The sequence below is a fragment of the Sinocyclocheilus grahami genome, unplaced genomic scaffold, assembly GCF_001515645.1.
Source record: "Sinocyclocheilus grahami isolate Dianchi unplaced genomic scaffold, SAMN03320097.WGS_v1.1 scaffold16.1, whole genome shotgun sequence".
Taxonomy (NCBI): Eukaryota; Metazoa; Chordata; class Actinopteri; order Cypriniformes; family Cyprinidae; genus Sinocyclocheilus; species Sinocyclocheilus grahami.
Window position 1 is genome coordinate 5,161,977 of NW_015505195.1, and position 16,164 is coordinate 5,178,140.

At 38.2% G+C, this 16,164-nt stretch overlaps 1 protein-coding gene across 4 annotated transcripts in view; it reads left to right on the forward strand.

The window, feature by feature from the left end:
* Positions 1 to 15,259, forward strand: part of LOC107549491 (YTH domain-containing family protein 1-like) — a 15,924-nt gene extending 665 nt beyond the window's left edge. Inside the window, exons 1-7 of one of the 4 annotated variants that reach the window (XR_001604566.1) lie at positions 725 to 1,195; positions 1,813 to 1,837; positions 2,492 to 2,571; positions 4,860 to 6,485; positions 10,630 to 10,674; positions 13,811 to 14,311; positions 14,838 to 15,259. Coding sequence is in view for 3 of the 4 variants with exons in the window: in XM_016230605.1 (XP_016086091.1) it covers positions 1,169 to 1,195; positions 1,813 to 1,837; positions 2,492 to 2,571; positions 4,860 to 6,485; positions 10,630 to 10,674; positions 13,811 to 13,837 (1,830 nt within the window). In the remaining variant the exon portion in view is untranslated. Of the gene's footprint in view, positions 1 to 720; positions 1,196 to 1,812; positions 1,838 to 2,491; positions 2,572 to 4,859; positions 6,486 to 10,629; positions 10,675 to 13,810; positions 14,733 to 14,837 lie in introns of those variants that run through there. The other 3 variants (XM_016230623.1, XM_016230605.1, XM_016230616.1) reach the window with 3 other exon arrangements.
* Positions 15,260 to 16,164: the final 905 nt, after the last annotated feature.

The following is a 16,164-nucleotide window of genomic DNA, read 5'->3' on the forward strand; positions in this document are numbered from 1 at the left end:
CCACCTCTGTTAATAACAGAAAATCAAACATTGTTTTCAAAATGTATCCAGTTTCAGTGCTTTGGTATTATTGTATTTCTTTCTAATGTTAGGAAATTAAAAAGGTTTTGTTGCTCTTAAACTTGCACTAAACGTGATTATACCATCTAAGTAGCCTATGCAATTTTAATAGATACCGCATGTCTTCTTTAGTGATATAAGCTCAGAAACATTTATAACCTGTTGAAGTTTTTTATATTGTGCATTGACTTGGTGCCATGATGGATATTGAAATTGGTTATTTAATTTTCATTTTAAACAGTATAAATGATTACTTAATGGTAATACAATATTTGTGAACACAACTGTGTATGTCAGACCATAAATCCCCAAAAACTATGCATGCTAACCTATCTATGCATGCTAACCTAACCAACTAACCATGCCACCCCTTTGCCACCCTAAAAAATATTTTCTAGAGCCGCCCCTGGTTTTCATTACATAAAAGCATAATCTATATTTTTAGTTTTTATTATTATTTTAAATAATTTATAACAGACATATGTATACTATTAAGATAAATATGTAATTATAGGTAAAATAACTTGACAAAATATGTACAGCCCTCTCATTTAGTAGCCTAACTTAATATACTACACTTTACATTTCTTTAGCCAATTATTAGAAGGAAGAACAAATATGAAATTATTTACTAAGATAAACAAGACATTTATTAAGTGATAGCTTTTTTCCAATTTTCTCAGTTTGATCACCTCCGCGTGGCCACCCGGTCCATGTGGCGTCAGTCCCTCCGCGCAGATCCCGGATGGAGCGGCCATTGGGCGGAAGTGAACAGAGGTGCACAATAACTGCGGGCTGGGAAGAGGAAAAAAAATATTTATACACTTTGAAATAAATTTACACTCGGCGTGTGACAACATTGGATTAAACCCCAAAACCGCAGAGCCTCTGACCCTCTCAGAAACATCCTCAGGCTGGACTTTTAGTGCGCTCGAGAGGACCGGATCGCCGAAATCAAGTCGTGGAACTTGCTGAAAAAAAGCGCAGTTCACCCTGCACGGAGCCGCGAGGAACCCACGGGCTTCGGGTTACGCCGAGCACCCTCGCTGTTGCTTCTTTTTTCTTTGCAAGACTCTTGCTGAACCTAAAGAGGCCCTCTTGATGAATTATGTCTACCACCAGTATTGACCCACAGGTAGGTTGGAGTGGCAACGGCGTCGCTAAGGCCTTTAGGAGGAGGAGCAGGGAATACGCGTGCAGCCTCCGCCGCTTCTGCGGAGACATTACGGGCATCTGCTTCTGCTTGCTTCACACAAGCGCGATGGCTAACGAGTTAGCATTTTTTCCACTCGTGTATTGAATATTACATCGCGTTTCTTCGGTCTAAACCGATATTTCCGTTCGACACATCGCAAAATGCGTTCTGCTCCAGTGTACCGTCAGGATACAACTTCATTTAGTATACAATCTCTCTCATCAGCTTCCGAGAGTTATAACCTGTTTTCTCTGGACTTGGGCTGATATACGTGGTCGACGAAATGGTTAGCTATCTGGGTGAACGTCAATTCCATGATTGTCTAAATAAATATCAATTTAAGCCCTCGTTTCTATTTAATAACGAATGACGAGCGACTGCTGATAGTGCATTGATTTATTGGTGATGATGGAGTCGATGTGGATTAAGAACCTGAAACGTTGTGTAGTATTAACATGTTAAACACGAAGAGCTCGTGATTAAAACAACAATATAAAGGTTTTAATGATTTTATCTTCTTGTTTTTACCCACCTCTGATCATCTACTGAATGGGAAGACATCCAAAGGGCAAGACGCTAAAGGTAAGTTTGCTTTATAATATAGATGTCTATACAGGTTTAGAAATAAAACGTCCAGGATAGTCTCTTTAATTCACATTAAGTCCACTTTTACCCGTATTAATGCCTTTGGCTATGGCTGTTGAGTCAAGTTTGGGCATTCATTCTCTGACTTATATCAATGCCTGGTTGCTGTGTTGCTCTCATATCATTCAAATAATGTTGTCTGAGAGCTCAATCACCTGATGGAGCCATATACCTCCTAGCAGTCCAGAACTGCTCCTGTTGGATTAACACCACTCTGACACATCAATTGGCAATGGGAGCTTGGCTTTTGAACACATTAAATTGATTATGCTTCATAATTCTGTAGCATTAACTACTGTAGTTGTGAATTTTTGTCCTTTGGCTTTGTGTAATTTTTAGATGATCCTCTTCATCTATTGTCTGTAGCAGAACATGTAGTGAATGACTCACTGAGATCGTGTGGTGAAATACACATTACTGTAGTCGTTTAACATTTTTTGAAGATCTAAAATGTGAATAGCAGAGCTTTGGTAAAGTGATATCTTCCAAGAGACAGAGAAGGCTGTTGGATTTAGCATGTGCTTTGAGTTTGTTATCAGATGTACAGGTCTGAACGGTAACCCTGATGTTTAACATCATTCTTTATTTCAGTGCAAAATGGCTCTCTTCATCAGAAGGAAACGGTCCATGACAATGACTTTGAACCATACCTCACTGGCCAGTCTAATCCGGTGAGAAATGTGTTTTTGTATTTGTCTTAGAAATGGAGGGAAAAACATTTCATTCAACATGTATTCTCTGAAAACATCTTATGTTTTTACAGTTTTGCTTCTCAGCTTAAAGGGTTAGTTCAGCCCAAAATGAAAATTCTGTCAGTAATTACTCACCCTCATGTCATTCCAAACCCGTAAGACCTTCGTTCATCTTCGGAACACAAATGAAGATATTTTTGATGAAATGTGAGAGCTCTCAGACCCTGCATAGACAGCAACGTTAATGTTCCCAGGTCCAGAAACGTAGCAAGGACATCGGTAAAACAATCCATGTGACATCAGTGGCTCAACTTCAGTTTTGTGATAACATTACAAAAATAACATTATTTAACAATTGACCTATCGGTAAGCCCCACCCCCTTAGTTACTGTTGCTCACTCGGACAAACAAACGTTGCTCACTGTCTTAAAATGACAGCTGTCAGGGAAAACCTTCTTCTGAAGTATTTCTGGTAAATTTGGGACACAGATGGACCTTCAAGTGGGACCTTAAATATGCCACAGAGGGATATATAAAAGATATTAAAATAAATGTAAAAATTCAGATCACAAGGCAAACGGGAGAATTATTTTACAGTCGCCACGATCACAATGACAACATGCAGGATCAACGCCGTTCATATACCACAGAGTAAGATTAAATTAATTTACATTTAACCAGATTAATATGGAGAGGCACTCTATTATAGACCTTCGTTTATGCGTTTTTGACTTTCACTGCATGGTACATGACGTGAGAACAGTTTGCTATTTAGGTTTGTACGTTAGCATGGACTCATTAACTTTACCGTTAGCTAGTTTTAGCCAGGGATACCTTGTTGAAGCACAAGATGACATTAATGTTCTGCTTGAGCAGATGAAAAGGGTAACTTAATGAATATGACAACCAGAAAATGAACGTTTTCATCGTCATTGTGATTGGGGTTGAATGCTTAGGGACATTTTGCTCTGTTTTGGTTGACTTTAAGAAATGAAAAAATTAATTTCATTGCCTATCCTCTCAGGATAACTGGAATTAGTGTTATAAGCACCCTAGGCACATAATTTTTCCATTTTTGTAGCATAAACACCATCAAACCGATGCGAGTTTCGGATCTTTCAATGTTTCTCTATGGCGCTGAAACCTAAAGATGTCCGAGTTCCGCTCCTTGTGCAACTTATACTCGACTGCCATTGGCTCATCTGCGTTCGAGGGGAGGGGCTTACCGATAGGTCAATTCTTCTCTCCCGAGTTACATCTTCTGCCATTTTGGAGAGTACCCAAGAGCGTAATCGACGTAATCAGCATTGTTTATGTTTGGGGGAGAAAGCTCATGCATGAACGTAATCAGCGTTGTTTACGCTTATGGGAAACCATGCGAATGCATTGTGATACTCTAAAATGAAGAAAGATGTAACTTGGGGGAGAAGAATTGTTGAAAAAATATATATTTTGTTTTCTTTGCACTCAAAAAGTATTCTCGTAGCTTCGCAAAACTGAAATTGAGCCACTGATGTCACATGGACTGTTTTACCGATGTCCTTGCTACGTTTCTGGACCTGGGAACATTACATTTGCGTTGCTGCCTATGCAGGGTCTGAGAGCTCTCACATTTAATCAAAAATATCTTCATTTGTGTTCCGAAGATGAACGAAGGTCTTATGGGTTTGGAACGACATAAGGGTGAGTAAGTACTGACAGAATTTTCATTTTGGGCTGACCTAACCCTTTAAGCATGTTTTTGATATTTTTAAGAAAACAAAATACTGAATATGCTTCTTTTTTTTTTTTTTCAAGTGCGTTGTCCTTGTGCATGTAAAAACAGTATTTTTAAAGTAGAATTACTTTATCTGTCTCTGAAATAACTGTTCTGCTGTTTTTACTAAGGAAGAGAGGAATAATAATAACTAACTAACTATGTTTTACATTGGGAAATTTGTCTGTACATAAAAAAAAAAAGTAAATAACTTGTAATAAAATAATATTAACCAACTAGGTTTTACCGAGGTTTTTTTTTTAACTCTGGGGAAAATTTTCTTTTTTTTTTTTTTGCTAATACATTACTTCAACCACAGTTCATTACTAAAAGGAACTAGTTGTACAATATACTACGTCATTGCTTTTAAATTTCTGGAGTTTAAATTAATTTCCTTATAAGTGTGGAGTGTTTGCTAAGATTCAGGTCTGCTCTGTTTTTATGCTGTTTGAAATTAGTTGGCATTTTCTCATTATTAATTCTAACAATTCTATTTATGTTTATCCCTCAGAATAACAGTTACCAATCAATGACCGACCCATACCTGTCTAGCTACTATGCCCCCTCGATTGGATTCCCGTACCCCCTCAGCGAGGCCCCCTGGTCCACTGGCGGAGATCCGCCAATCCCGTACCTCACTCCTTACGCCCCCCTCAGCAATGGGGATCATCACTTCATGCATGACACTGTGTTCGGACAGCCAGGGGGTCTGGGCAGTAGCATCTATCCACACCGCTTTAACTTTTTCCCTGAAAACCCAGCATTTTCTGCCTGGGGTACAAGCGGCTCCCAGGGCCAGCAGACTCAGAGTTCTGCATACGGGGGCAGTTACAGTTACCCGCCCAGTTCATTAGGTGGCACCCTGGTACCTGACGGGCAAACGGGCTTCCCAAGCGACACCCTGAATAAGGCGCCAGGTATGAATAGCTTAGAGCAGGGCATGGTAGGGTTGAAGATTGGCGGTGATATGACTGGAGGTGGTTCCGGAGTGAAGACGGTGGGCTCTGTGATCGGTGGAGGGCCGGTAGCCACGGGTAACGGCGGGACTCCAATCGGGATGCCGCCTCCCAAACCCACGTCCTGGGCGGCCATTGCGAGCAAACCGGCCAAGCCTCAGCAACTGAAAGTCAAGAGCAAGCCGGGGATGCCCATGGCTGGAGGCACACTGCCCCCACCACCCATCAAACACAACATGGATATTGGCACCTGGGATAATAAGGGGCCTGTGACTAAAGTGGCCTCACCACTGCCGCCCCACCACCACCAGCAGCAGCCTCTGCTCCACTCCCAGGGTCACCTACCGCCTCACCATCACGGGCTCCCGCCTCCACCTCAGCCCCCTATACCGTCTGCCCAATCACTTGCTCAGCAGATGGCGATGCAAGGTCCGCCCCCTCCACAGCCTTACCAGAACCACACCCCTGCTCCTCCCCCTCAAACCCGGTGGGTTGCCCCACGTAACCGCAACCCTGGTTATGGTGGGGGCGGCAGCGTGGACAGCAGTGGCTCGTCGAGCGGCGGAGGGGTCGGCAACGGTGGTGGCGGCGGACCTCCGGGTTCCGGTGCTATCGAATCCCACCCGGTCCTTGAAAAGTTGCGTGCGGCGCACAGCTACAATCCCAAGGACTTTGATTGGAACCTGAAAAATGGCCGGGTTTTCATCATTAAGAGCTACTCGGAGGACGACATCCACCGCTCCATCAAGTACTCCATCTGGTGCAGCACGGAACACGGTAACAAGCGGCTGGATTCGGCCTTTCGCGTCATCAACGGCAAGGGTCCTGTCTATCTGCTGTTCAGTGTCAATGGCAGCGGACACTTCTGCGGCGTGGCAGAGATGCGCTCACCTGTAGACTACGGCACCAGTGCCGGCGTTTGGGCACAGGACAAGTGGAAGGGCAAATTCGATGTGGACTGGCTGTTTGTTAAAGACGTGCCCAACAGCCAGCTCAGGCACATCCGCCTAGAGAACAATGACAACAAGCCCGTGACCAACTCCCGTGACACGCAGGAGGTGCCTCTGGAGAAGGCCAAGCAGGTGCTGAAGATCATCGCCACCTACAAACACACCACCTCCATCTTCGATGACTTCTCACACTACGAGAAACGGCAGGAGGAGGAAGAGGTGGTAAGAAAGGTAATTTTTTTTTCCTTTTTTTTTTTTTTTTGCCATCTTAATAATATCTGCATCGTTAGCTAATGATGTGTAATATCATTGTGCCTGCTGCCCCTATGGTATGGCAGCAAAGTTCCTTGATTATTATGCCGGAATGAGAGTATAGTTCCTAGCCATATCGGCCTAGAAAATTGCAACTTTTAATTTTCCGTCAGTCTTGGTACACGATGTAACTACAGAAGAGTCCAGTTTTAAATAGGAAAAATATAGAAACTCTTTGGTCATTTTTGAGCGAGATGCTAATGGTCTAATCAGATTCAATGATCTATGCTAAGCTACAGCTAAAAGTGCTACCGCCAGACCCAGAGATCGGCTGAATGGATTCGAAAACGGTAAAACTCAACTGTTTAACTCTAGGGGAGTTGGAAAATGAGCCTATTTTCAAAAATAGTGGAGTGTTCCTTTAAGATTTAGAGATGCATATGCTGAAGGAAAATATTTCTGTTTAGAGGTGAATGACCATAAGTAGTGATTAACCAAAGAACTTTGAACAGCATGTGAAAGGTTCAGGCTACTGTTCATGTCACTGAAACTGCCAGTGTAAAGGTTACAGCTGATTTAAAATGCCGTAGATCATAGATACTAGGGATACAACAATACAGTTAGCCCACAGTTCAATACATACCTTGGTTTTTAATTAGTGGTCGACCGATATATCGGCAAGGCGTTTTTCAAATATCGGCATCGGCCGATAAGTTTTTCTGTTTGGCCGATGTGTTCGAGGCAGGGACTTTTATTCTGACGGTGCTGAGAACGGCAGCGCCTGAGCACGCGCACCGCTCACATTCTCCCGTTTTTATGTTCGCTGTTGTCGTGAACAGTTCTGTCTAAATACGGATAGAAGTCTATCTAATAATCAGATAGAACATTTAAACAAAATAATTAAAATTATATAACGATTGCTTTTATATTATTAGTAATAGAAAAGCAAACATTATAATACGTTCTCATTTGCATTCAGCAAATACGCATTTATATAATTTAAACAAATCTGTGAATGTCTAATAAACATCTAATTTCAAAAACCTTGCAAATTTAGTGGGATACATTTGTGAGATCTTGAGAAGTGTGCATTTGTATCCTGCATGATCGCGTGTTCTCTGTGTGAAGGTCGGTCTGTGTGAATTGAATGCTGACAGGAGGAGAGTTCAGCTTTACTGGAGACGCACGATCGACAAACTTTAAACTCGTGATTTTAAATTATGCTACACTTTATGCATTTGCCCACTGCCATATTCATGTCATTTTCACGGTGTGCTGTATGTAAAATGAGTGTTACCTTGGCTTTATTTTTTTTTAAATTATAAAAATGATTACCAATGCACACAAACTTCCCAGAATACTGAGTGCCTTGTTGGTTACAGTGTTTACTTCCTTTTTAATTAGATTTTTATTAAATATTTATTTATTTGAGAAAAATGCTTTGTCTTCTAAAGTGTGTTTATTTTACACTATTATTTTTAATCCATTTTCAAATGATTAAATATAAATTAAAATAAAAAAAATGATATTGGCCATCAGCCACCCTGCTTTCAAAGATATCTGCATCGGCTGTCAAAAAAACAATATTGGTCGACCACTATTTTTAACCACTGTTTTCTGTTCAGTTCGGTTCTGATGGCTTGGCACATCATAGTGTTTTTTTGCAGTTTAAAATGTGATTTTTTTTTTTTTAAACAATTTAACAACAAAACCTTCCTGTGAACATCTGTATAATGGAGAAAGATGTGGATTATTATACGTTTACTTAAAATTTCTTTTCAGAGAGGTATTATTTTTCCTATTTTTACCCAAAATAGGATGGATTGGCCGTTATTGAGCACTGCAAACACATGTAATGTCTGTTTCATTCATACTGGTAGCCACATATGCGTCACAAAAGTAATAGAACTCATGACGTTCCAGGAAATCTTTAATGGACAAAGGCATTGCTATCGCTGTAACGGAATAAAAAGAAGATACAAACCTTTTGAATGATGAAATAAACACTATAAACACTTGACTGCGACAATGTTTAGTTTGTCTGTGTTCTTCAAGCCATCTTGGGTATTTTCAGAATCAGTTTTGGGCAGTAACACATTACTTTGTATCGCGTTACTGTAATTTTATAACTTTTTTTAGTAACAGAGTAATTTAACACGTTATAATTTTCAAAATAGTAATTAGAGTATAGTTACAAGCCGAGGTCTCTATACGTTTCTGCCGCGTTACATTGCTGACAGAATGCAGTGTTTTATAATCTAGAGATTGTAAAAAAGATGTAGCACACGCACTGTCGAGTCATGTGCCAGTGGATTAGAAACCTGCTCCCGCGAGACCCGACGCAACAGAGTGCGGCGCGGGACAAGATGGGCGAGTGCTGGTGCGGGCGGGTAGACACTCGTGTGTGTGTGCGGGATGCGGGAGAATAAAATGATTCACGGGACTCCGCGAAATAGAAATATCTAAACATAAAATATCTAAAACAAATAAATTATTCATCTATTGCACAAAAGCAACATGAACTAATATAAAATATAAACGATGAACAGGTGCAAGCATATGCAGAGTTTCTATTTAGGGTATAACACGTGTTTGCAGCATTGAGCAATGCAGTGCTGAAATTTGCGTGCTCACGAATCCTCATTATAACACATGAATTATAGACATTATGAAAGATTGATTATGCATATATTTATTGTGTTATAACAGAGATTTGTGAGATTGCGATGAACTGATGTCTTTTTGAGATTATAAATGCAGCGCTCTTTGCTGGCATTCTGCTATGCCAAACCATGCACGCAGCAGCCGCTTGCTTTAGTTAAAAATAACAGTGTTCTGTGAATGTTGATGCTTTAATAACAAATATTTATTGGGAGCGTGTTTGCTGGGATTTCATAAATTTCATGGAGAAAAAAGTAACTTAACTAGTAATGTAACTAATTACTAATTACTTTTGAAATAAAGTAATCGGACCCGTAACGTAATTACTTTTTAAAAGGAGTAATCAGGAATTTGATTACATTTTCAGAATAACTTGCCCAACACTGTTCATAATGATTAAATATATTTGTAATCAATTGCTAATCAACACAGCCTTTATTACAGTATAGAATATATTTTCTGCCTCATTCTGTGCTAAGAAGCCACATCAGATCGCAAAACGAAGTTATTTCAAACACACGACTGATGTTGTGAAGTACAAACAAATTATCATGTTCTCTTTTTTTGATGGACAACCGGTTTAGAAACACTTCTCATTGCAAGCCATTACAAGGGAAGGTGTTTGGCGTGTTGCTTTTTCAAATGCACATTATAAGCGGGTTTCCTCATCTCAGCACGTAGACCAGGGTTCCTCAAATCTTGCCCTGGAGGGCCAATGCGCTGCAGAGTTTAGCTTCAAGCATGATCAAACTCACCTGTCTGTGATTTTCTAATGATCGTGAAGACATTGATTAGCATGCTCAGGTGTGTTTGGTTAGGGTTAGAGCTAAACTCTGCAGGAAAGTGAATCTTGTGGGCCAGATTTGAGGATCCCTGACATAGACTCACAGGCACACAAACAGAGCCAATTCTGAGAGAAATAAAGCACACAGAAATTATAAAATGCAAAACCGAAAAAATGCAATTCGCAAGTGTGTATTGAACCGTGGATGACATACCGAATGGTTCAATATAATTTTGAGAATTGTCACATCCCTAATAGATACCTAGTTGTTTTTGGAATGGTTGATGCTCTTTGCTTTTGCTGTTGATGCTTCAGTTATTTCATTGTTCTGTCTTTGATATTTCATTCAGTGGTGGTTTTTAATACTGTGAGTGTGATGCTCTTGCTTTAATCAAGTAGCGGTCAAGCTGCTAATAAAATTTTATTTTACCAGTAAGATTTCTGGTGACAGTAAGCAAAAATTTGTCTTAAACTGGCTCCACTTTGCTCATTTTAAATGTGGTTTTATTCACTGTAAATGATTTCTGCTTTTGACTGGATATGGTTAATTTGGCAATGTTTTATGTTGAGTATTTAATTAAGATTTTTATTCAACAAGAATTTAAGAGAGTGCTGATGTTTTTGATTTGTATCAAAGGATTATTGATTTTAATCTCTTTCTCTCATCTCCACTGACAGAACCTAGAGCCTGCTCCTCTCCAAAACCGATCCCGACTTGATCAAGTGAGCTTTTCTTTTTTTTATTGTTTTCCAGGTTTGACATGGTTATGGAAGATTTGGAAATGTCAGAGACATTGACCAAGTTTGGAATGTTTTGTGTTTATGCACAAAACATTCTGTTTGTGTTTCACTGGCTATGCATTGCACCTTTTATTGAAGATAACTTTCATCTTGCTGCTCCTGTAACACTCATTTGACTTTAAAATATATTCTGTTAAACTCTATTGTTTAATCTCATACAACAGTTTTACTTAGAAAATTCCCTAAAAACTGTTTATTAAAATGTGTAGAGGAAATCTTTTAGAATTTTGCTTGACAATTTGGGCTGCCACTAACGACTATTTTTTTTGTTTAGATTAATCTGACTAATTTAGCGATTAATCTAAACGATTAATTTCCCACAAAAAATCAACAATTTTACTTAAGAATATTTTATTAAACCAAATGAAATCCAAATTTCTATGAAATCCTTTTTTTAAAGCAAAAGTAAAGTGCAAGAAGCAAGTGTCCATCTCATAGTCCAAATCACTGAACCCAAAGTTCAGTATTATAGTGTAAGAATGACAACATATCCACATGTTCTAGTCTACTAATAATAAAATTATAATCAAAATAACACTTTTTAAATGAGTATTTACCAGAAATGTTATTTATCAGAATTTATTTAGGAGAAAAATGTAAATGTGCAGTATTTCTTAAAAAAAATAAAAATAAAAAAAATGATTGGAGATGCTTTTGATTATTAAAATTTAATGGAACCATTCAAATGGAATCCAGAAAATAATGGAAAACAGAATTTGGTAAAGATAAAACTGTAAAACTCAATTAATTAGACGGGCTTTTTGATTAATACAATTTAGTTTAACCATTAAAAAAAAAAAAAAAAAGAGTATAGAAAAAAACTGAATTTGGAAATAAATCTGATTTCATAGGGCCCTATAATTATAATTTTTTTTTTGTGGTAATAAAAATAGATGTAAGCGAACAATAGCCTTTAAAATTACTTAAAATACATATATAATAGCAATGAGGCAATAATAATTGGGTCAAATAAAGTATCAAAAGCAAGAAATCAAATGGTTTTATTGAACAAAACTGTTAAAATACATAATGTATTATAAACAATAGAGCTAACGTACATTACGCATTACAACAAAGGCCTGCAGAGGGCGCCAACGGCCTGACGATTGTTTTTACACATTGCGATGCGATCTAATATTTGTTTAATATATTGACCAAGTACCATTTAATTCAAATGTCCACTTAATTTTTAATATTTGGCCATTTCTTTAGGGCAGAAATGCTACAGCCACTGTAATTAAAAGAATATGTAGACATCAAACCGTGTAAACTCGGAGTGAGGGTTTGAGCTTTTATTTTGAAACCGCAATGTATTCCCTGTGTTTGCGTAGATTTATAAATGATTTACCTTACAAATCTGATGAAATGGCACACGTTGCGTTCCCAGATGAACGTTATAATAAACCCAAACTCACAACAACATGCAGAGATGGAGTTTGAGACGCTCCACACATGTAAATGATAACAGTTCCTGTGGAACTACTGTGAACGGAGCCGCTGTGTGACGCATGTACTTAACCTACACGCATGTAAATAATTAAAGGGCATATACTGTATTAGAACTGCATCGCATATAATTATTTAATTAAATCGTAGCGTTTGTGAATTCACAATTATGTGACTGCTTAATTATGATTTTTAAATGGGTTTAATATATCATGCAGCCTTGGGAAACAGTCTAATAATGTGTTTTATGGATTCTCGTCCGTGAAATTTGCCATTTTCGGTATTTTGCCGGTTAGTCGACGCGAGCAAAATGAAGTCGAGGATTTAAAAATTCGAGTAGTCTTAATCAAATCTACGAATCGTGACAGCCCTATTGACAATGCACCTAAAATCTAATATAGATTTTATCTTTCTGTATGTAAATTATCCATATGTTTATTAATGGTTTTACTATTTTTATTTAACTGATACACTGGAAAAAAATAATTGAAGTGAAACAATTTTCACTCAGAAATTGCTAGTAAATTTCACAAATAATTACAAAGAAACTGGAAGTAATGCATTGAATTAAACATGAAATTTTGAAGTAGAAAGACTGAAATAATATTTTATTGTTGAACACTCCAGTAATCTTTGTTTTATTTACAACTTTGAAAAATCATTTTTACAATGTACTGCCCTGTTCTTGACATGAAAATTGCCTTAGAATTAGGGCTGGACGATATGGCCAAAATTTATATCATGATATATTTCTTCATTTCGGTCGATACGATTTAATTCAGATATCGATATGAACACTATTAAAAAAAAGCCTCATAAAAACGGCTAAGAACGGCCACAACAGATGTCTGTACCTACAAATTTATGAACGTGCATTAACCAGGATAACGAGTATGAAACATGCTCCGAGTTAGAAAAATAGAGCAACAACAAAAGCATGTTGCTGGAAATGGGTTTATTATTGAAAATGCAAACTGCTTGTCTGCCAGCAGGAGGCGCTGTGAGCGGTGGAACTAACGGGTTCTCCATTAATGCTGTAAACAAAGCAGCTCTGCTCATGAACGCTACTTTATCAGATAAAAATGCCATCTAAACTATTCTGAAGACAGTCGGTTCCCTTCAGAGATACATTCATATAAAACACCCGCGCCGCGTTTTGATTTTGAAACGTGCAGTGCTCATGTTTATTCAACGAAGTCAAACGCCACAAATAAATCAATGTATGGGAAACACTGGTGATGTATATCGAAATATCGGAAATGTGTTTAAAAATCATATCACCGTTATTGAAAAAAATTATATCGCGATACATATTGATATTGAATTATTGTCCAGCCCTACTTAGAATCTGGCCTGACATGAAACACCTGAATAAATAAATCAGTCACCCCTTATGAGTGTAAATGTTTTTAAAGATCCAAATTATGAATAACTGTACAAGTAAAGGAAATTAATTGGTGAAAAGTTGTGGTAACCCTGGCTTGTGTGTGAGAATTTAAAAGTAGTACAAAATTATGCCTTCTTATTCTTGGACTGCAGTAGTAGTATTTTGAAATGAAAATAGTTTTTGTGTACATCAAAGTAACTTTCCCTCCATTTCTTTCTCTCACAGGAACGCCAGAACCGAAATAAACAATAGAAGGCTGCCCCCTACATATGATGAGCAGTTGTTTTAGGACTGACCATTTGAAGATTAAATTTAAAGAGGACACAAGATGAAATATAAAAAAATAAACAATCATTATGTTTTTCTATTTAATTCTGGTGACTTCAGCCAGCATCAGACTCGAGCCTCTGCGCCTCCGGCTTCACCTGTGGGGGCTGAAGTCGATTAGCACCTCTCAACGTCGCGTCATCATTTTGATTTCTTTTTTTTCTTTCTCTTCTTTTCTGTCGTTTGGTATTGTTTTCATACACCTCCCTCCCCCCTTTGACCAACTGATATCTGCACAAGTCTTTTATTTCGTCCTATATTTTTGTTTCTTCAGCCCCACTGCTCCTCATCATGCCCTTCAGAGTTGGTTAAATGAGTGGGTAGTGAATTCTGTGATGTATGTGTGTGTATCAGGAGGGATGATGGTGGAGTGTATGTTAGTCATGTGATATGGCAGAGGTAAGGGAGTGGGGGGTGTTCAGACTCGATCTGGTTTGGGGGGGCATCTCCAGCATCAGTAGCTGTAATGGGCCAGTTTTACGTTCTGTAGATCCAGAGTGGTTTGAACCCATTTGTGGAGAATTGTGCAACTGCATAGAAGGGACAATGACATGTCTTGACGAGATAATGTTATAAAAAAAATAATATTTTTGAATTATGTAACACTTGACATTTTGGTCAGTGACAAGCCACTTATGTCACAGGTTTTGTTTTTTCTTTTCTGTTTTTCCTGCTTGGAGCCTTAAGATTTTAAGCTATGGAAACCGCTTAATAATGGCTGTTCTATACCTCAATTGAAACAGCGTTATCAGGGAGACGACATCCCATGCATCCTTAACCAAGGGAAGTCAACATTGTCACTGGCTGGACTAAAAACAAAGGAAAGGAAAAGTAATGTTTTCATTGCGGTTCAGAGCCTAGTGCTCAGACTCTGTTCACATACACACTTAATGTTTAAAGAGCAGAAATGTAACTACTTCCAGAGGTAAGGGAGTGGGGGGTGTTCAGACTCGATCTGGTTTGGGGGGCATCTCCAGCATCAGTAGCTGTAATGGGCCAGTTTTACGTTCTGTAGATCCAGAGTGGTTTGAACCCATTTGTGGAGAATTGTGCAACTGCATAGAAGGGACAATGACATGTCTTGACAAGATAATGTTATAAAAAAAATAATATTTTTGAATTATGTAACACTTGACATTTTGTTCAGTGACAAGCCACTTATGTCACAGGTTTTGTTTTTTCTTTTCTGTTTTTCCTGCTTGGAGCCTTAAGATTTTAAGCTACGGAAACCGCTTAATAATGGCTGTTCTATACCTCAATTGAAACAGCGTTATCAGGGAGACGACATCCCATGCATCCTTAACCAAGGGAAGTCAACATAGTCACTGGCTAGACTAAAAAAAAAAAGTCTAATGTTTTCGTTGCGGTTCAGAGCCCAGTGCTCAGACTCTGTTCCCATACACGCCTAATGTTTAAAGAGCAGAGATGTAACTACTTACTGTTCCAACCCCACCCAGCAGAGGTCGCTTTTTCTTTAAGCCAATCTGAGAGATGTAGCAATTCACTGCTTTTTATTTGAAATCACTTTAGATACATCACCTTTTTTTTGTTCTTTGTCCTTTCTTATTTCAGATTTCATTTTATCGCTTTTTTCCTCCCCTATGTCCTCAGTATATTGCTAAGCTTTAACGTAGGATCATATAATTATAACAATAACGAAGAACGCCTCAAATGTGTAACCTGAAAATTAATGTTACTGATTTACTGTTAAAAGTAAGAAAAACAAACAAACAAAAAAAGAGTATATGGTTTCTGTGCGTGATTTTTTTAGGACCTGCTTGCTGTTTTGTGTGTTTGTGTGTGGGAGAGCGGAATTGAACCGTGTGAGGGTTTCAGATTTCTATAGTCATATAACAAAAGATTCATGAAAATATATGAAATACTAAAAATATTACAAAAAAAAAGTTACAAGACAAACATTTAAGTCACCCCTGAAATGAATATGCATTGTATTGGAAGGTCACTATCTATCACATTCTTAGATTTGATCATGCTCATTATTAAAATAATACTATATGGTGTAATTGTTGTTTGAAGTTGTTTTGTTGGGAATACTGTCTGTGGTGTTACTCTACTAATTGTTTTTGCACAGAGGTGCCCAAAACAGAGTTTTGTATCACTTTTTAACCTACTCGCACCCACCTGAAAGGATTTGATTTTAAGAAATCACCTTTGATGAGCACATAGGATAAACATGTTTAATTTTAAGACATGTCACATGATGGATGTATATTTGTTATTTTTTTGAGTCT